The 20,366-nt window shown below is 49.4% G+C and overlaps 1 protein-coding gene across 6 annotated transcripts in view; it reads right to left on the reverse strand.

Moving 5' to 3' along the window:
- TBCD (tubulin folding cofactor D) overlaps positions 1-20,366 on the reverse strand; it is a 268,348-nt gene that overhangs the window by 69,364 nt on the left and 178,618 nt on the right. For all 6 annotated transcript variants that reach the window (XM_065563362.1, XM_065563361.1, XM_042841194.2 and 3 more), the window contains exons 27-28: positions 13,874-13,955; positions 8,494-8,612 (exon numbers count right to left, since the gene is read on the reverse strand). In XM_065563362.1, the coding sequence (XP_065419434.1) occupies positions 8,494-8,612; positions 13,874-13,955 (201 nt within the window). The remainder of the gene's footprint in view (positions 1-8,493; positions 8,613-13,873; positions 13,956-20,366) is intronic.

Raw genomic sequence — 20,366 nt, forward strand, 5'->3', positions numbered from 1 at the left:
ATAGGGATGTGTGCCAGGAAGGCCGCCAAAAACGGCTGCGCTCTCAACTGGGCTCTGACCATCGACAGCGGCGGAACCCCCGCCAGGTCATAACAGGTCCTTATGCACAAGGTAATCCAATCCAGGTCTGGGCAGTCGCGCAGGGGCCAGGGAGGGGCCGCTGACAAGCTCATGAGCGTGCCAAACCAATATTGGCGAGGCCATGCCAGGGCGATCGCGACAACCTGCACTTTGTCCCTCTTGCCAGGACCCTGCCGATGAGTAGAATTGGAGGAAACACGTACATCAGGGTCCCTGACCAGGACAGGAGGAAGGCATCGGAGAGGGAGCCCTTGCTCAGACCTTGCTGAGACCAAAATCAGTGGCATTTCCTGCTCTGTCTGGTAGCAAACAGGTCCACTTTGGGAGGTCCCCACCTTTGGAAGATCCTGCAGGCTACTCCTGGATAGAGCGACTACTAGTGGTGAGAGGAGAAGTTCCTGCTGAGCTGGTTCACCAGCATATTCTTGACACCGGGAAGCTGACAAGCTTCTAGGTAGATTTCGTGGCTGATGCAGGAGTCCTATAGACGAAGTGTCTCTTGACAGAGTCGACGAGCGCGCTCCCCCTTGCCTGTTGATGTAGAACATCGAGGCTGTGTTGTCCGTCAGTACTTGTACCACCTTGCCCGACAGGTGGGGCAGGAAGACTCTGTACGTCAGCCGGACTGCTCGGAACTTTTTGACGTTTATGTGCAACTTCGCCTCCTCCGGGGCCACATCCCCTGTGTCAGGAGGTCACTGAGATGCGCACCCCAGCCGAGGTCCGAGGTGTCCGACACCAACTCGAACAAATGAAGGGGGTTGTCGAACAGAACCGCCTCCAGAATTGTCCTGCAGTCGGTCCACCATTGCAGTTAGGCAAGTATCGCCATGCGGAACTTTAACTTCTTTAGGTACTTGTTGAGGTCTATGGTCCAGGATGGGCCGTAGACCGCCCTTATCCTTCGGGATTAAAAAGTATCGGGAATAGAACCCCTTGTTCCTGTACTCAAGAGGAACTTCTTCCACCGCAACCAGCTGTAGTAACCCCTTTACCTCCTGCACAAGGAGACTCTTGTGAGAGGGGTCCCTGAAGAGGGTATGGGAAGGCGGATGGGAATGGGGGGGGGTAGAAAGGAACTGGAGGGTGTGACGAACTGGGACTGTTCTTGCTGGGGTGTGTGAATGCTGACAGGGGAGTGTGACTAGGATGGTCTGCATCGGGGGATGGGAGCCGGCCCAAGGGAACATACCTGAGCTTGTAACATGAGAACCCAGGAGGGGGTTGGAGGTCAGATGACTCCGGGGCCCGGGAAACTGAACAAAGGCTGTGGGAGGGGTCGCTGAAGGCAGAGTGCTGGAAGCAGGCTGGAAGGAGGCTGGAGAGATGGCTGGGAGGCAGAGATGGCTCTGACCCCCCAAAGGGGGGGGCTGGGATGCCCTGGGACCCCAAGCTGGACCTAACTGAGGGGGGCCCTGTTGTCTGTGCCTGCAAGACCTGTCTTGGACTGTGTTCCTGTCATCCAAATAAACCTTCTGCTTTACTGGCTGGCTGAGAGTCATGGTGAATCGCAGGAAGCCGGGGGTGCAGGGCCCTGAGTTCCCCAATACTCCGTGACAACTGGTGGCAGCGGTGGGATCTACTGCACCCCGTGGACGGCGCTTCCTGCAGTAAGTGACTGGGGAGCAGTAAAACGAAGGGGGATTGACGGGGACCAGGCCTGCTGAAGAGTGGGAGAGAGACGGTTATTACCCCTGGGAGTGTGTGACCAGCGAGAAGGACTTTTGCAGTAACAGGGTCCCCCGTGGGATCACAGCGAGTGGTCCCAGGGGCGGAGGAGTCTGCAGCTCGACCCTGGCAGAGAGGTGGTGACCTCGAGAAGGGCTGGCACACTAGGGGGCCCCCTGCAAACTGTGGGGAGCTGTGAGCACACAGGCCGGTGAGTGGCCAGCAGGAAGATGTATGCCAAGCGGCTTAAGAGCGACCTGGTGGAGCTGTGCAAGCAGAGGCGGCTGCGCATTGGGAGGCTCACCAAAGAACAGCTCATCGCCCAGCTGGAGGCGGAAGATCGCGCGAATGAACTGATCCCTGTGTCTCAGGGAAGCAGCCTGGCAAATGCAGCGCAGGCACCAATGTCTGTCCCAGCTGGGAGTGGTCAGCCGGCTGCTGAGGGCTTCCCGAGACCCCTCCTTCCTATGCCTAGGGGAAGGGTGGGGAGGAGCCCAGCAAATACCGAAGGCGCCGTGATCCCCCCGGCCAGCAGGGGGTCCCCCCGGCGAAGCCCGCCGGCCAGCAGAGGAGCCTCCCGGCGACGTTCGGCATCCGGGGAGCGGAATTGGCTGGAATGGGAGAAAGAGCTAAAACTGAGAGAGCTGGAGGATCGTGAACAACAGAGACAGCATGAAGAGAGACAGCATCAGCGTGAAGAGAGACAGCGTCAGCATGAACGGGAGGAGAAAGAGAGACAGCATCAGCGTGAACGGGAGGAGAATGAGAGACAAAGACAGCATGAAGAGAGACAGAGACAGGAGAATGAGAGACAGCGTCAGCATGAACTGGAACTGGCGAGACTGAGGGGCAGCGAACCCCCGGCTGCGGTGAGTGAGGGGGGACCCAGGACTGCACGGAGCTTTGATAAGTGCATCATGGCCCCATACAAGGAGGGGGAGGACATGGATGACTTCCTGGAGGCCTTTGAGACGGCCTGCGAGCTGCACCGGGTTGATCCCGCGGACAGACTCCGGGTCCTTACCCCCTTACTGGACCCCAAATCCGTGGCATTGTACCGCCAACTGGGAGAGGCAGAGAAAGGGGACTACGAACTATTCAAAAAGGCCCTGCTACGTGAGTTTGGGCTGACTCCTGAGATGTACCGGGGAAGGTTCCGGAGTCAAGATAAAACCCCTGAGATCTCATATCTGCAACTAGCCGTCCGCATGGAAAGATACGCCAGCAAGTGGGCTGGTGGGGCCCAGACGAAGGAGGACCTGATTAAACTGCTGGTACTGGAGCAACTGTATGAGCGGTGCCCATCCGACCTGAGGCTGTGGTTGGTGGACAGAAAGCCAGAGAACCCGCGACACGCCGGGCAGCTGGCTGATGAGTTTGTAAAGAGCCGGTCAGGGGGTGGCAGGGAGGAGCCCCAAAGGAACGGGCCCGCCGTGATGCAGAGAGAGAGTCACCCTGGGACCTCCCAAAGAGGGAATATGGGGAATCCCCTCCCACGGGGAATGCCCAGCGTCAGGGACAACCGACCGGCTCGAGGGGACCCACAGGACATGAGCTGCTATTACTGCGGCCGAAGAGGCCACGTTCGGGCCCAGTGCCCCAAGCTCAAGGACAGACTGAGCAGACCGAACCCGCATAGGGTTAACTTGGTAGAGGCCCAGACGGACGAGGGGCAGGCTTCTCACGCAAGAGGGGCTGGCAGCTTATCAACTGCTCAAGAGAGAGAAGGGCCCCAGGCCAGCTCCTCTAGGGGGCTGGATGCCCCAGACTCAGGGTTTTTGGTTTATACGGTGGGCGCGGGGCTGTCCCTCCGGAGAGAGTACCTTGTTCCCCTGGAGGTGGATGGGAGGAAGGTCAATGGATACTGGGATACGGGCGCAGAGGTGACGCTGGCCCGGCCCGAGGTGGTGGCCCCAGATCAGGTGGTGCCCAACTCCTACCTGACCCTGACGGGGGTGGGCGGAACACCAGTCAAAGTGCCCGTGGCAAGGGTACACCTGAAGTGGGGGGCCAAGGAGGGCCCCAAGGATGTGGGGGTACACCCGTATCTGCCCACTGAGGTATTGATGGGGGGGGACCTGGAGAACTGGCCAAGCAACCCCCAAAAGGCACTGGTTGTGACCCGCAGTCAGAGCCGGCGAGGGGCCCTGCGCCCTGGCCTTGGGGGGGGTGCCTTGCCTGAGGCGCAGGACCCTAACCTGGTGGGGAGGGAACGCCCAGGGACGCGGCTCAGGGAGGCTGCAGCTTCGGACCCAGCGGGCGAGAAAGAGCAGGTGGCCATCCCTGTCCCAGCTGCTGAGTTCCAGGCCGAGTTACAGAGAGACCCCTCCTTGCGGAAGATAAGGGACCTGGCCGACCTCAATGCGGTACAGACCATGGAACGAGGTGGCCGGAAAAGGTTCCTGTGGGAGAAGGGGTTCCTGTACCGAGAATGGGCTCCCCCAGGGAAAATGGAGTCAGGGGGGATCAGGAGGCAGCTGGTGGTACCCCAGAAGTATCGCCGCCAGCTGCTGTGCCGGGCCCATGACATTCCCCTCTCAGGGCACCAGGGAACCTGGCGTACCCAGCAGAGGCTGCTACGGAGCTTTTACTGGCCTGGGGTCTTTGTTACTGTCCGACAGTACTGCGGATCCTGTGACCCCTGTCAGAGGGGGAGGAAGGCCTGGGACAAGGGGAAAAGAGCTTTAGGACCCTTGCCCAGCATAAAGGATCCTTTCCAGAGGGTGGCCAAGGTTAAAAGGGCGGCTCTAAACCAAGAGAGCCCAAAGCACAGACCTCCAGACTGGAGCGCTGGGAGAAGACCACAGCCCAGTTGGAACCCCAGAGGTATGGGGGTGGGAAAAGGGCACAGGCCGCATAAACCTTCCCACATGCGAACTGCGAGTGCCATCAAGCACCCCCGACCTAAGGGGGGGCGTGGAACGGAAGGGGCCTGGTGTAATTCTCACCAAGGAACTGGAGGGATGCGGGGGCATCCATGGGAACGGGGGTAGGTTCGAACTTCCCCGGGTCACTGGCTAAAGTGACCCTGCTCAGTTCGGTCTCGAAGGGGGGAGAGATGTGACGAACTGGGACTGTTCTTGCTGGGGTGTGTGAATGCTGACAGGGGAGTGTGACTAGGATGGTCTGCATCGGGGGATGGGAGCCGGCCCAAGGGAACATACCTGAGCTTGTAACATGAGAACCCAGGAGGGGGTTGGAGGTCAGATGACTCCGGCGCCCGGGAAACTGAACAAAGGCTGTGGGAGGGGTCGCTGAAGGCAGAGTGCTGGAAGCAGGCTGGAAGGAGGCTGGAGAGATGGCTGGGAGGCAGAGATGGCTCTGACCCCCCAAAGGGGGGGGCTGGGATGCCCTGGGACCCCAAGCTGGACCTAACTGAGGGGGGCCCTGTTGTCTGTGCCTGCAAGACCTGTCTTGGACTGTGTTCCTGTCATCCAAATAAACCTTCTGCTTTACTGGCTGGCTGAGAGTCATGGTGAATCGCAGGAAGCCGGGGGTGCAGGGCCCTGAGTTCCCCAATACTCCGTGACAGAGGGTATAACCCCATTCCACCGTGTTGAGGACCCAGCAGTCCGAGGTTATAGCCATCCAGGCAGGGAGGAAGGGGGAAAGGTGGTTGGAGAACACAGGGAAGGATGGATCCAGGGAATAGTCTGGTAGGTTGCCCTCGGTCGCACCCTCAAAATGATTGTTTGGCCCCTGCTTATTACGGGTCGAGCCCAACTGGGCAGAGGGTAGTGGCGGGTGGCTCGGGCAGCGCTTATAACCCTTGGCTTGTTTATGAGACTGGTCCTGCCAATGCTGACTCCCCTGGCCCTGCGGCTGCTGCGGTTTGAACCACTTACGCGCAGGGACTGGGAGGTAGAGACCCAGGGTTTTTAGGATGCTGCAGGAGTCCTTGAGGCCATGCAATTTGCTGTCTGTTTGCTCCACAAATAGGACCCGGCCGTCGAAGGGCAGGTCCTGCATTGACTGCTGAGCCTCGGTGGACAACCCCAAGAGGAGCAGCCAAGAGGCTCACCGCATGGAGATAGTGGAAACCATCGTGCAGGCAGCAGCATCCGCAGCATTTGATGCTGCCTGGAGGGCCGCCTTGGCCGCACTCATGCCCTCATTGAAGATCGCTCGGAACTCCTTCTTGGAAGCCTCAGGGAGAGACCCTTCGAACTTGCCAATGGCTTGCCACATATTGATGTCATATCAGCCAAAGCGGGCGTGGTGGTTGGCCAGCTGAAGGCTGGAAGATGTATCAACCTTACATCCAAAAAGATCCAGCCTCCTCAAGTCTTTATTTTTGGGGGTGGCCCCGGGTTGTCCCTACCTCTCCTTGTGGTTAACCGCCTTGACCGTAGGGGAATTGGGGGCTGGGTGGGAGTATAAGTACTCATGGCCTTTGGTTGACACGAAGTACTTGCATTCAGCCCTTTTAGAGATAGGGGCCAGGGAAGAGGGGGTCTGCCACAGGGCTTTAGTGATTTTGGAAACCCCTTCATGAAGGGGTAGAGCCACTCTGGCAGGAGCCGAGGAGCAGAGGACATCAAACAGAGAGTCCGAGGGCTCTTCCAATTCCTCTGCCTTAAGCCCCAGGTTAGAAGTGACCCTCTTCAAAAGTTCCTGGTGCGCCCTGTTATCATCCTGACGAACTGGGTGAGGGGACCCCATGATAGCCTCTCCTGGCAACAACGAAGACAGTGCGGGAACCTCCACGTCCATTGGTGGTCCAGCAACTTGCTCCCATGGGTCCTCCTGGGCCTGAAGGGTTACCCCGCAAAGTTTCCAGCAGCGGAGGGGGACAGGATACCGAGGCCGCTGGCCTCTCCGAGGTCCCCGACATCGATTGGGCAGCCTAGCAAGGCTGGGTGAACCCCCAAGGGTTCCATGGGTACCATAGCACTGGCCACTGTGCTTGGTGCCATGGGACAGGTTTCAGTGCTGATGATGTAGTCAGCACCGTCGGTACCGGGGCTTGTCCCACAGTCAGGGAACCTCACTCCGAGCCAGAACTACCAGCAGACCGGTCGGTCCCGGGCAACCAGGATAGGGCTGAGCAGTGGCTCTTGTCTGACCAGTGCCGGTTGCTGCGTCCCGAAGCTGACCTGTCTGAGCGAGACTGTCTTGGTCGGGCTCTCGGGGACCGACAGCGTTCGGCAGATCTGCATCAGATACCTGGCAATCAGTGGTTTCTGGTGCCCGATCGGTACCGGGCCCTTGAAGATGGTCGGGGCCAGTCCTGGAGTTCTTGCTGGGTCACACTACCGGCGAGGTACGCCTCAAGTCCCTCCATCAGTGCCCCCAGTGTGGGGACCGAAGAGGGCTCAGCTGAGCCCGCCTCTTCCGTCAGAGATGTGACGGCTGCAGATGGGCAAATGCTGGCAGGATGTCCCTCTCAATGGGGAACAGTACCGCTGAGGCAGGGACACACGCATAGGTCCCAATGTGGGTTTTCCCTGAGACCGAAGTACCACAGGAGCTGGTGAGGGTGGCACCAGGAGTGTCAGGATCTCCTGAGCTACTTGAAGGGCTTCGGGCATTGATGGCACCTGAAGCTGGCTGTGACCTGCATCGCTATCTGGAGTCACAGACAAGGTGTAGGATAGGCCGCACCGCTCGACTTGAACTGGGGCCCGACTTCCCGAGGGGCATATTGAACTGCCAGACACAGGTGTTGGCTTGCCCCCTGCCCTCTCCTTTCCCTTGAAGGAGGCAGGAGAGCTTCCCCTCACAGTCTTTTTCAGCTTCTTCCCCAGAGTCATGGATGGAGATCAGTGTCGGCTCATGGCCAGCACCGGGGGAGCAGTGCGCACAGAGGCGACAATGCTCGGTGTGGAGTCGGACCGCTGCTCCGGTGCCGGAGTAAGTGCCGATTCCATTAGGAGCACTCTTAGTCGGATATTGCGCTCCTTCTTCGTCCTAGATTTGAAGGACTTGCAGATATGGCACTTGTCACTTATGTGCCCTTTGCCTAAACACCTGAGGCAGCTGGTATGGGGATTGCTGACGGGCATAGGCCGTTTGCAGGGATCACAGGTCTTAAAGCCTGGGGACCGGGGCATGCCCAGACCCCCAGCGGGGTGCTGTTTGGGACTAATGGAGAGTTTGAGAACTACTACTAAGAGTAACTAAGAAAACTACTAACTACGTATAACTATTTTACAGGATTTCAAAGTTCGCAAGAACAGAAAAGGAATCAATGCTAGCCAAAGCATCAGACATTCCAGCACCGTCACTGGCGATAAGAAGGAATTGAAGGTGGGTGGATCCGGCGGCACCCCTTATACCAGAGCTGGTCCCCTACAGATATTGCTGAGGGAAAAACTTCCAGCACCGGTGCATGTGGCGAGCACACATACCTAATATGGAATGGACATATCGAAGAAGAACAATGGGTTGTTTTGTTTTGTTTTAAAGGTAGGAATTTTTCAGGGACAATTGTTAAAAAAATTAAAACAAAAGGCTTTAGCAAAAAGATAGCTCATTCTCCATGCCCAGTCAGTCTTTGGCTTCTATACTAAGAGTGTGGAGAAAGGCCTCAATTTTAATTATCTGAATATATGTTAAGCCAAAGTCATTAAGATTGACTGGGTTACTGTATTATAAACTAACCCCTTCACATCAACACCCATAGCAATGATCCTCTATTATTTATTTGATTAAGCATTCAGACATCACTCAAACTATTTCCTGAATCAGATAAAACTTGTACCCCCCACTTTTTTTTGTGGTAAGGACCACACTTTCTCTCACCTGCTGGAGCTTGCCTTTTAACAGAAATCTTGGAAGGGCCCCCAGGGCTAGCGAAAACCCACAACGAATCATTTCCTCTGTGTTCTGAAGTTCTGAAATATATTGCTGCAACAGTTCATCTAGAAAAATATAATTGCAAAGTGTAACCCAACTACTGCATCATTACATTAGCTAGGCCAGTGGTCTCCAAAGTGGGGTGCGCGCACCCCAGGGGGTGCGCAAGAGGATCCTTGGGGGTGCGCGGCAGGAGGAGCACTTTTTTTTTTTTTTTGCTTCAGCAGTTCGGGCAGGAGTCTGAGCAGCTTATTTATTTATTTGCTTCGGCGCAGCAGGGGGTGTGTGCTCAAAATTTTTTTAATGATAGGGGTGCGCGATCAAAAAAGTTTGGAGATCACTGAGCTAGGCTACCAATAGAAGAACAGGGAGGCTCGATGAAGATTCTCTTCAATTCAATAACCCTAAAATGGAAGATAGTCTGTTCTGTCAGAAAAAGTATTGATTTAACAAACATTTTAAGAGTCGTCAGTTATAGTTCTCTGAATACTATTCATGTAACAAAGTCAGTTTAGACTGATTTTTAACCCTGCTCTTTCCAAAGAGTGACACAGGTTAAGTTTATGTAATATTAACGTTTCTGCGTGTTTTGTTTTTTTTATCCAAAACCAAGGGCTTAAACAGAACTTCTAATAAAGCAGGACACTCAATGCAGGCACGGAGGGACACATTCTCTTATACCCAACACAGCTTCAGTACCATAGATTCCAAGACCAGAAGGGACCACTGTGATCATCCAATCTGACTTCCTGAACAACATAGGCCAGAGGACTTCCCTAAAATAATTCCCAGAACATATCTTTTAGAAAAACATCTAATCGTGATTTACCAATTGCCAGTGATGGAGAATCCACCACAACCCTTGGTAAATTGTTCCAATGGTTGATTACTCTTACTTTTAAAAAATTATGCCTAATTTCCAGTTTGAATTTATCTAGCTTCAACTTCCAGCTGCTGGATTGTATTATACCTTTCTCTGGTAGACTGAAGAGCCCGTTATCAAATATTTGTTTCCCATGTAGGTACTTATGAACTGTAATCAGGTCACCCCTTAATCTTTTCTTTGTTAAGCTAAACAGATCGAGCTTCTTGAGCCTATCATTATAAGGCAAGTTTTCTAACCCTTTATTCATTTTCATGTCTCTTCTTTGAATCCTCTCCATGATTCTGTCACTGCTGCTCTGATCATGGTAACTGTCTAGCCACAATTTGTGCTCGAGATTTTTAAAAATCCATAGGGCTTCCCTGAGGCACAGAGTACATTCAAGATAGAAATCCTCATCCTCCAGAACTCCGGATCTCTATACTGCAGTCTGAAGAGGCAGGGACAGTGGCCTTAACGATAATAGAGGAATGAGAAGATGCACCCACAAACTGAGAAGAGGAACTGGCTAGATTCTAGGAAAGGGAGGGAAAAAACTGACTTGGAGAAAAACAGGATCCAACCAGAGGGGGAAGTAACATGCAGATCAAAATGAGGATAGACTAAAAAAAGAGAACAAAGAAAATGGAGATAGGGAAGAGAGGTATGTGGAACCTTCCATCTCTGTGTTTTTATTGCATGTTGTCCATGCATAAAGAATACAATGTACTGCACACAGCCTATTGCCACAATAAACTGTATGTGTAGGCAATGTATTTCTTACTGTAGACATCGTGGACCAAATGAGATGTTCTTGACTGACCAGATTTCAGCTACTGTACCAAACTTTTTCTTAAATGAAGAGCAAAATATATGATCAAGTAAAACCTGTGTAACCTTTAACTATGCACAACTAAAATACTTCTGATTAAGAGTTGCAATTTACATAATCTCTCTAAAAAAAAAGTTAGGTCTCAAAAATAAGTAGCTTTACTAGATATGTACTTTTTTTTTTTTTTAAGTGTTTGCAAGGGACATAGAAATCAGAATGGCTATGAAGATCAAAACAGTGAAGTTGCTACCGGTCATCTAAGGGTTAAATGATTAGGCAATATTTGCTAGAGGAAGAAAGATAGTTTGCCATAAGAATGCATTTAATCACAACTCATGACTCCATTCTGTTTTTTTTTTTTTTTAAATCCCCATACAGTCAACAGGTCTTAACTATTGTATCTCATCAGGAAACAGGAAACTAGCTACCTATTCAAGAGCTAACACATTTTCATATAGACATATTTATTATTTTAAAACCTTCCTAACCACAGGCCCATAATAGAGAGCCCTGAGGCCATATGCAGATACCATGCTTGCGTAGGCACTCAGTGACATCTCCTCAGACAATGGGGTTGCAGTAGCATTGCTATGATTGATGTTCATTTCAAACTGACAGTCTTAGCCGAATGATAGAAAATTCAGAAGTGACAGAAAGCAAACCAGTAGCTATTTACTGATAACTGCTAAGCAGTAATAATTACTCTACCTCCAGCAATGTGACATTACATGCCCCCTATGGATGTGTGCTTGGTAAAATAGCACAGCCCATGAAGTTTCTACAATTTTCATTAAACAGGACCTGCAGCTACTGAGAGGAGATCAGAAGAGAAAAATCTCAAAAGTGAGCTGCAGGCATACAAGAGAAACAGAGTGAAAATAAAAACACAGAAGAAAGAAAAGATATAGCAGATGAGAAGTGAGAGTGCAGAGAAAAGAAAGTAGAAAATAAAGAGAAATGAAAGAAGTGATGTGATAGCAACATTACAGGCTAGTTGGGACTTTCTTGCTGTAAAAAAATTCAGATTCTGATCCACTAAAGTTCATGGTATTATTTAGCTACCACGCAGTCATGTAACACTGGCGCAATATATCAAAATCCCATTTGCTTAACCCCTCCACTGCTGCTTGGATTTAACAATATCTATTATCATGGTACCTAATAGGAATATCTATTATCATGATACCTATGCTGCTCAGTGGATACACTGTATATGATATAGTCTCTGCCCACATAACTTTTTCAGGAATTCTGGGGAAGTTCCTAAAAATAGATAGATTACAGATACATAGCATGTACATGTTATGGGTAGTACAGAGAAAACGATAATTTCCACAGAAATATATAAAGCTAGGCATACTGACATTTATTTTTAAAAATTGTTTACATTCTTGGAGCAATTTTTATCACCATGTGTATGGATGCCCAGAAAACCTTGGTAGATGACAGGTATTCCGATGCAGCTGCGCCAATGTAAGATCTCCAATGTAGCCACTCTATGTCAACAGGAGAGAGCTCTTCTATTGGCATAATTAGACTATAACGCGTGGCAGTAGCTGTGTCAGAAGGAGAGTTATAGTGATAAAAGTATTAGCGTAGACACAGCCAGTGTAGGAACACCTCTTCCCCAAATGACATTACCTACATCTATGGAAGCACTCTTCCGTTGACTAAACATCAATGTAGACGCAGCTATGTCGGCATAAGCTATGTTGGTTGGGGTGTGTTTTTTTCACATCCCTGACCCATGCAACTATGTCAATATAGCTTTTCAGAGTAGACGAGGCCTAAGTCATCTGCTGCCCTCTTACTTTACCATGTCCATTCTCCTTTCTGATTTGGACACCTTCCTATCTTCTTCTTCACACAGTCCCCTACCCTCATCTACCAAGACTTCAACAACAACGTTTATGTCTAGTCTGACCTATTAGTTCTCCTTTTTTTGACCTTCAACATTCAAACTTCCCACTTTCCAAAATGATCAAAACACTCTACATTGTCATCAGTAAACATTACTCCTTCTTTAATCTATCAATTTCTGCCCTCTTTGACTACCACTTCCTCTCCTTCAACATTGCCCAAAAGACCCCTATAAGTAACCGGTCAATTAATAATGAATTGTTTGAGAGGCAACAAAGTATGGTTGACATGCATTTGTTTAACAAAAACAAAAGCCCCAAAGTATATTTAATAACTGTACATTTCTTAAGTGCATCTCTCTTCTCTACCCTTTATATGCTGCTTATATGTACGCTTAGATTGTATGCTCTTTGGGGACAGGATTCCTGTACAGGTGGGCAGTACAGCACATTCTGGGAACTACTGGAATGGAAATAAATAATGAACAATTGTATTACATATGTGATATAGGAATGACAAAGAAAATAAATATGGGGAAATATTCACATAATTCCTGTGCAAAATGTATGCAATTTAACTATCTTATTTAAATACAGGAATGTAGGAATTGCCATACTGGATAAGACCAGTGATCTATCTAGTCCAACAGCCTGTCTTTGATGATGGTCAACACCAGATGCTTAGGAGGATGGTGCAAGAAACCTGACATTAGGCAACCATGGGATACTTTGCCCCACAATGAATGTCTCACCCAAACCCCTAATAATAAGTGATTGGTTTAAACCCTAAAAGCATGAGGTTTTATATTAAACAAATAAAGCATTAACTATAACAACTCTGGTTAACCTTGTTAAACTTGCAAATCGCCATTCCTTCTTTGAATCTTGCTAAGTTTTTGGCCTCAACATCTTGTAGCAATGAGTTCCAAAGACTAATTAAATATTATGTGAAAAAGTATTTCTTTTTATTAGTTTTGAATTTGCCATCTTTCAAATTCACAGAATGTCCCCTTATTCTTGTGGTCTGCAACAGAGAGAACAAAACCTATATGCCTTCTCTGTTCCAGTCATTATTTGGTACACTTATGTTCCCCTGTATTCACCTCCTTTCTAAAATAAACATTTCCACTCTTTTCAATCTCTCTTCATGTGGGAGTTTTTCAGAGCCCTTAATCACTTTCATTGCTCTTCTCTGAGCCTCTTTAACGTCCTTTGAATCACAAATAGTCACATTCCATCATTTCTTTTTAGAAAGATTATGACCAAAAAAAAAAAAAAGATGTAAACTAGTTCTTGGGTATGTATGAATCTCTCCCTGAACTGTAAATTATTGGTATTTCTAAGCACCTTGGTTTGGTTATTAAAGGTAAAATGTTCAAATTACATGGATTTAAATAGAAGAAAGGGTATTTTCAGGAGTGCACACAAATGATGAGCATGTATACTGAGAGCAGCAATTCAAAAAGTAAATACCAAGACATTATAAACAACATTGTCCTAGACACATGCAATTTTTTTCTTTCATCCCTCCAAGGCATTTTTCCATATGGAACATAGGGATGGTGTATATTAATTATATAAATATGTACATCCAATTAAGTGTACTTAAAATGGTACAGAACTGGGCTGGGCCTTCAGAATTTGCTAATCCACTGTGGTGCTTTTTAAACAACCTATTTTGCCTCCTATGAATCTCTTCTACCTGTACAACCAACATGAATAATTAAAAGACATTTGTTAATGGAAACAGAGACAATACATATGAATCATTACCCTGAAGAGCTGGATTGGCTTCTCTCTGTTCATTGATGTAATATTCATTACACAATGCAGCAAGTGCAGAGACTGCAGCTTCCTGAAATAAAATTGTAAGCTTTAATACAACTTATATTTGATAAAATATTTCTCAAAATGTCTACTCTAATATAACTGTGTCCAGAGATAGGATAATGGATAAGAAAATAGAACTGAATTTTTATATTAATCCTACTTATAATTATTCTTTATACTATTCCCCATAACAATTATTGAAATCAACTTCTTTTTTATTTTGATTAAACCGCTTGTACATTATTCTGAGAGTATCTTTAAACCAATGTATCCTTACAATTGTCATGTTTTCTTAAGACGACATTATGAATTATATTGATTATATAAATTGCATCTTAATAGATTATACTGATTAAAATCTAAGAAATTATTACTGACTTCTGTGTACCACGTTCTCAGTTCATTTTAGAGTTTTCTTGCTGTACCTAGAAGTGTACGATATGGGAATCTTTTTTCTCTATTCTATAATCTACGTTATTTCCAGATTCATATGCAACAACTGTATTTCCTCAAAAAATGTAAAATGAACTCAGAAATAACATTTAAGAAATGCTAAGGGGTATAAAATATTTAAAATCATAGAAACCGAATATAAAGCACAGCTTTTGTCTGAAAGTCCCTCAACATGGTTACATATTTTCAGTTTAGAATGGGGATGGGGAGCAGTACTGTACACATCGACTTCCATACCTTTAGACGACTTATCTCTGTGACAGGTGCAGCAAACAATTCTAACACAGACATTGCTTGAGAAATGAATGGCAACTTTTCTCATAAAATTCACAGTAGAGCTACATTTTTCAGCCAATAAAATAGTGATGACCAACGTAATAATAAAGTTGACAGCATATGAAAAGAAAAGAAGCATGTACTCTTCATTCCCTATTAATAATAATAATAATGATACTTTCATAATAACATAGGTGTTCTCAACTGTGAATAATAAGGACTGGTAAGACAAGAGTTTTCTCTGTCATCTCGCAATTCTACTCAAAAGAATATTTGAGATATGAAGCAGATCAGGTAATATCTTTTCAGTGGACTAACTTCTGTTGGTGGAAGGTACAAGCTTTTAAGGATGAAAGCTTGTGCCTTCAGGTCAAGAAGAGCTCTGTGTATCCTGAAAGCGTGTACCTTCCACCAACAGAAGTTGGTCCAATAAAAGATATGACCTCACCTCCGCTCTCTCAAGTATCCTGGACCCAAAACAGCTATAACACTACAAACGCCTCAAAAATATTCATCAGATTTGATCTCCATGCTGAGCCAGAGATTTTGAAGAAGGAATCGTATTTATTTTAAAATTGCTGATTACTATAAAACGCTGTACTAGGCAGGTACATGGAAACATGAAAAAATATCTTCTCACCAACAAGGAGCCATATCTTAGCGTCACATAAAATACCTGGATGTAAAAACCATCGCTATTCACTGTTTACTTGCATGAAACTGCATTATGTAAGTAAAGTAGATGTTCACATGCCAAGAAAAAAGATTAACTCTCTGTCCTTGAAACATCTTTTTTTTTTTTAAATCAGGGGAAGGATACTCACCCAATAGGCAACATCCAACTAAGGTTAGCTTTAAAATCAAGGGTTTTGGTTCAAATTCTCTTGACTTAAGTCTATGATCAATTGTCTATGAGCTCAGTGTCAATTTCCTGCAATAAATCACCTGTCAAACTTCTTGGCTACATCTCTACAGTTTTCATGGGTAAATCAAGAACTCCCAAATTTCTGCTTTTAGATTCTTCTCCAATGATTTGGATACCTTCCTGTCTTCTCCTTCTCTCCTGAGTTTGTATGTATTTAAAAAACTGGACTACCAGTACCCATGCATTTTTGTAATTAAAAGGGGCTAGAGAAGGGAATTTTCTTAAGCTTGTCTGTGGTTAGAAAAGTAGCCATGTGAAAAAAAGACAGTTACCTTTTCCGTAATTGGTGTTCTTCAAGATGTGTTGCTCATGTCTATTCCACAATAGGTGTGCATGCTCGCCATCGTGCACTGATGCCGGAAGTTTTTCCCCTAGCAGTACCCATAGGGGAGCGCCCTAGCAACCCCTGGAGTGGCGCCTCCATGGCACTGTATAAGGGACGCTGTGGGCTCCCCCCACCCTCAGTTCCTTCTTGTCAGACAATTCCGACAGAGGGGAAGGAGGGCGGGATGTGGAAGAGATGAGCAACACATCTCGAAGAACACCAGTTACGGAAAAGGTAACTGTCTTTTCTTCTTCGAGTGATTGCGCATGTGTATTCCACAATAGGTGATTCCAAGCTATATCAGTTGGAGGTGGGAAGGAGTTCACAAACTCTCAGGACGGAGAACGGTCCTGCTGAACCCGGCATCCTCCCTGGTCTGAGAGACAATCACATAATGCGAGGTGAACATGTAAACTAAGGACCACGTGGCAGCCCTACCAATGTCCTGAATGGGGCCATGGGTCAAAAAGGCAGCCGACAAAGCCTGCACCCTAGTCGAGTGCGCCTTCACAATTGGTGGCGGAGAGGATGATGGAGGCTAGGGAGACCATGCGGAACTTGAGCTTCACCATGTATTGGTTCAGGCCTCGCAGGTCCAAGATGGGCCTGAGCCCCTCTTTGGCCTTTGGGATAAGGAAATAGCGGGAGTAGTACCCCTTGCCTTTGAACTTCCCCAGTATCACTTCCACCGCTCCCAGACCCAGGAGCCGCCCCACCTCCTGCTCGAGCAGAGCCTGGTGCGAGGGGTGCCCCAGAAGGGATGGGGGCGAGGGGTGGTTGGGCAGGGAGGAAGTAAACTGGAGGGTGTAGCCCGGGAGATGGTGTTGAGGACCCGCCGGTCCCAGGTCAGCCACGACCACTCCAGGAGGAAAGCACCCAACCGACTTGAGAAGGGAAATTTTATTGAGGGTGGATCCCTGATGAGAACTGGCAGAGCGCCCCTGGAAAACCCCGTCAAAACCGCCTTTTTCCTGCTTGCTTGCCCTTGGAGGACCCAGGCTGGGGGGCAGGCCGAGACGGTCTCTGTGGGCGCCTTTATAATCCCACGACTTCTTATAAGCGGTCTCGTATTCTGAATGGGTTGCCTGAGCGGGAGTCTGCTGCAGCTTGAACTTTGCTTTATCCGGAGCTGGAACACAGAGACCCAGAGTCTGGAGAATCATGTGGGAGTCTTTCAGGCCATGCAGCTTTGTATCCATTTGTTCTGCAAACAGAGCTTTGCCGTCAAATGGGAGGTCCTGCAGGGAGGTCTGTGCCTTGCTGGACAGCCCAGAGAGCATGAGCCATGACACCCTTCTCATGGACACCGCAGAGGCCCTGGACTGCGCGACCGTGTCCACTGCATCTGAAGCTGCCTGCAGGGTTGCCCTGGCAGCCGCTGTGCCCTCCTCCACCAGTGCTTTGAACTCCTTCCTGTCACGTTCCTGGAGGAAGTCCTCAAACTTGGGCAGGGAGCCCCACAGATTGAACTCACAGTGGCCCAGGAGAGCCTGGTGGTTCACCACCCATAACTGGAAGCTTGAGGACAAATACATTTTTCTTCCAAATGAGTCCAGCCTCCTTGAATCTTTATTTTTTGGGGTAGGGGCTGGTTGGCCCTGCCGTTCCCTGTGGTTAACCGACTCGACCACCAGGGAGTTAGGAGCAGGGTGGGTGTATAAGTATTCATGCCCCTTGGCGGTTACAAAATACTTTCGATCCGCTCTCTTAGAGATGGGGGCCCAATGAGGCCAGGGTTTGCCACAGGGCATTTGAAATTTTCACCACCCCTTCGTGGAGAGGCAAGGCCACCCTGCCCGGTGCCGAGGAGGACAGTACATTAAACAGAGAGTCCGAGGGCTCTTCCATCTCCTCTGCTTGGAGGTGGAGGCTTGATGCCACCCTTTTTAAGAGTTGTTGGAGGGCCCTAAAGTCCTCCTGTGGGACGGAGGGAGGAGGAGCCATAATCGCCTCATCCCGGGAGAGTGAGGAGGCCAGTGCGGTATGGTGTGTATCCACTGTCAACCACCTGGTTGGTCTCCAGGCCCAGTGCCAAGGACGTACGTCCCACCGACTCCTTCCTCAGAGGTCTGGAAAGGGAAGCCGATGGTCCCTCTGAGGCTCTGGCCACCGAGCTAGCCCCTACCAGGGCCTCCGTCGGGGGCCATGGTGCCCACTGGTACCATTGGGCTGGCCACGAGACCCAGTGCCACTGCACCTGCTGTGGCACCAGCGGAGCTGGCTGTTCGGCCTGGCCCATCGATGGACGACTACCAAGGGAGGTTGGGCTGACATACAAGCTGCCACTGTCCCTGGACCGGGAGGAGCGGTGGCGCTGGGAGCAATGCCGACCACGGGACCATGATCCCGACATGGAGGACCAGTACCATCGGTAACAGCTGCTCCTCATTCGGCTCCGGCAAGCAGACCTGCGATGACAAGACACCAACGATCGACATCCAGGGCTGCGGAGGCAGTGCCATGGCAGGGTCTTGGAGCGGGACAACGAACTGGAACGATGTCAATGTTCATGCCATGACCAACTGCAATAGCCCCTGCGAGATGAGGAACTTTGGCGTCATCTGCCTTGGTCCCATTGGTGTTCGCTCCTTGAGGCGGAGTGGTGCCGAGAGTCTCTATCAGACAGAACCCAACCAGACAGCCTGGTGGGCGTCGAGAGCGATCCACATGGACTTTGACCTGAACGTACGCTGGGCGGCAAACGGCATCAGGAACATTCCCTCAACTAGTGGACTAGATGACCCATCTGAGGGAAGGGAGCAGAAGGAGACTCCACCGACTGGAAGGCAAAAGATGCACTGTCCTAGGGATGGGGGTTCCACGACCACCACTCCCAAGAGGAGGAGGAGGGTGGTGGTGGTCGGGGACTCCCTCCTCAGGGGGACTGAGTCATCTATCTGCCGCCCCGACCGGGAAAACCGAGAGGTCTGCTGCTTACCAGGAGCTAGGATACACGATGTGACGGAGAGACTGCCGAGACTCATCAAGCCCTCGGATCGCTACCCCTTCCTGCTTCTCCACGTGGGCACCAATGATACTGCCAAGAATGACCTTGAGCAGATCACTGCAGACTACGTGGCTCTGGGAAGAAGGATAAAGGAGTTTGAGGCGCAAGTGGTGTTCTCATCCATCCTCCCTGTGCAAGGAAAAGGCCGGGGTAGAGACCGTCGAATCGTGGAAGTCAACGAATGGCTACGCAGGTGGTGTCGGAGAGAAGGCTTTGGATTCTTCGACCATGGGATGGTGTTCCAAGAAGGAGTGCTAGGCAGAGACGGGCTCCACCTAACAAAGAGAGGGAAGAGCATCTTCGCCAGCAGGCTGGCTAACCTAGTGAGGAGGGCTTTAAACTAGGTTCACTGGGGGAAGGAGACCAAAGCCCTGAGGTAAGTGGGGAAATGGGATCCTGGGAGAAAGCGCAAGCAGGAGAGCGCAAGAGGGGAGGACTCCTGTCTCATGCTGAGAAAGAGGGACGATAGATGAGTTATCTTAAGTGCCTATACACAAATGCAAGAAGCCTGGGAAACAAGCAGGGAGAACTGGAAGTCCTGGCACAGTCAGGGAACTGTGATGTGATTGGAATAACAGAGACTTGGTGGGATAACTCACATGACTGGAGTACTGTCATGGATGGATATAAACTGTTCAGGAAGGACAGGCAGGGCAGAAAAGGTGGGGGAGTTGCGTTGTATGCAAGAGAGGAGTATGACTGCTCAGAGCTCCGGTATGAAACTGCAGAAAAACCTGAGAGTCTCTGGATAAAGTTGAGAAGTGTGAGCAACAAAGGTGATGTCGTGGTTGGAGTCTGCTATAGACCACCAGACCAGGGGGATGAGGTGGATGAGGCTTTCTTCTGGCAACTAGCAGAAGTTGCTAGATCGCAGGCCCTGGTTCTCATGGGAGACTTTAATCACCCTGATATCTGCTGGGAGAGCAATACAGCGGTGCACAGGCAATCCAGGAAATTTTTGGATAGTGTAGGGGACAATTTCCTGGTGCAAGTGCTGGAGGAACCAACTAGGGGCAAAGCTTTTCTTGACCTGCTGCTCACAAACAGGGAAGAACTAGTAGGGGAAGCAAAAGTGGATGGGAACCTGGGAGGCGTGACCATGAGATGGTCGAGTTCAGGATCCTGACACAAGGAAGAAAGGAGAGCAGCAGAATACGGACCCTGGACTTCAGAAAAGCAGACTTTGACTCCCTCAGGGAACAGATGGGGAGAATAACATGAAGGGCAAAGGGGTCCAGGAGAGCTGGCTGTATTTTAAAGAATCCTTATTGAGGTTGCAGGAACAAACCATTCCGATGTGTAGAAAGAATAGTAAATATGGCAGGCGACCAGCTTGGCTAAACAGTGAAATCCTTGCTGATCTTAAAGACAAAAAAGAAGCTTAAAAGAAGTGGAAGATTGGACAAATGACCAGGGAGGAGTATAAAAATATTGCTCAGGCGTGCAGGAG

The sequence above is a fragment of the Chrysemys picta genome, chromosome 12, assembly GCF_011386835.1.
Source record: "Chrysemys picta bellii isolate R12L10 chromosome 12, ASM1138683v2, whole genome shotgun sequence".
NCBI classification, from domain to species: domain Eukaryota; kingdom Metazoa; phylum Chordata; order Testudines; family Emydidae; genus Chrysemys; species Chrysemys picta.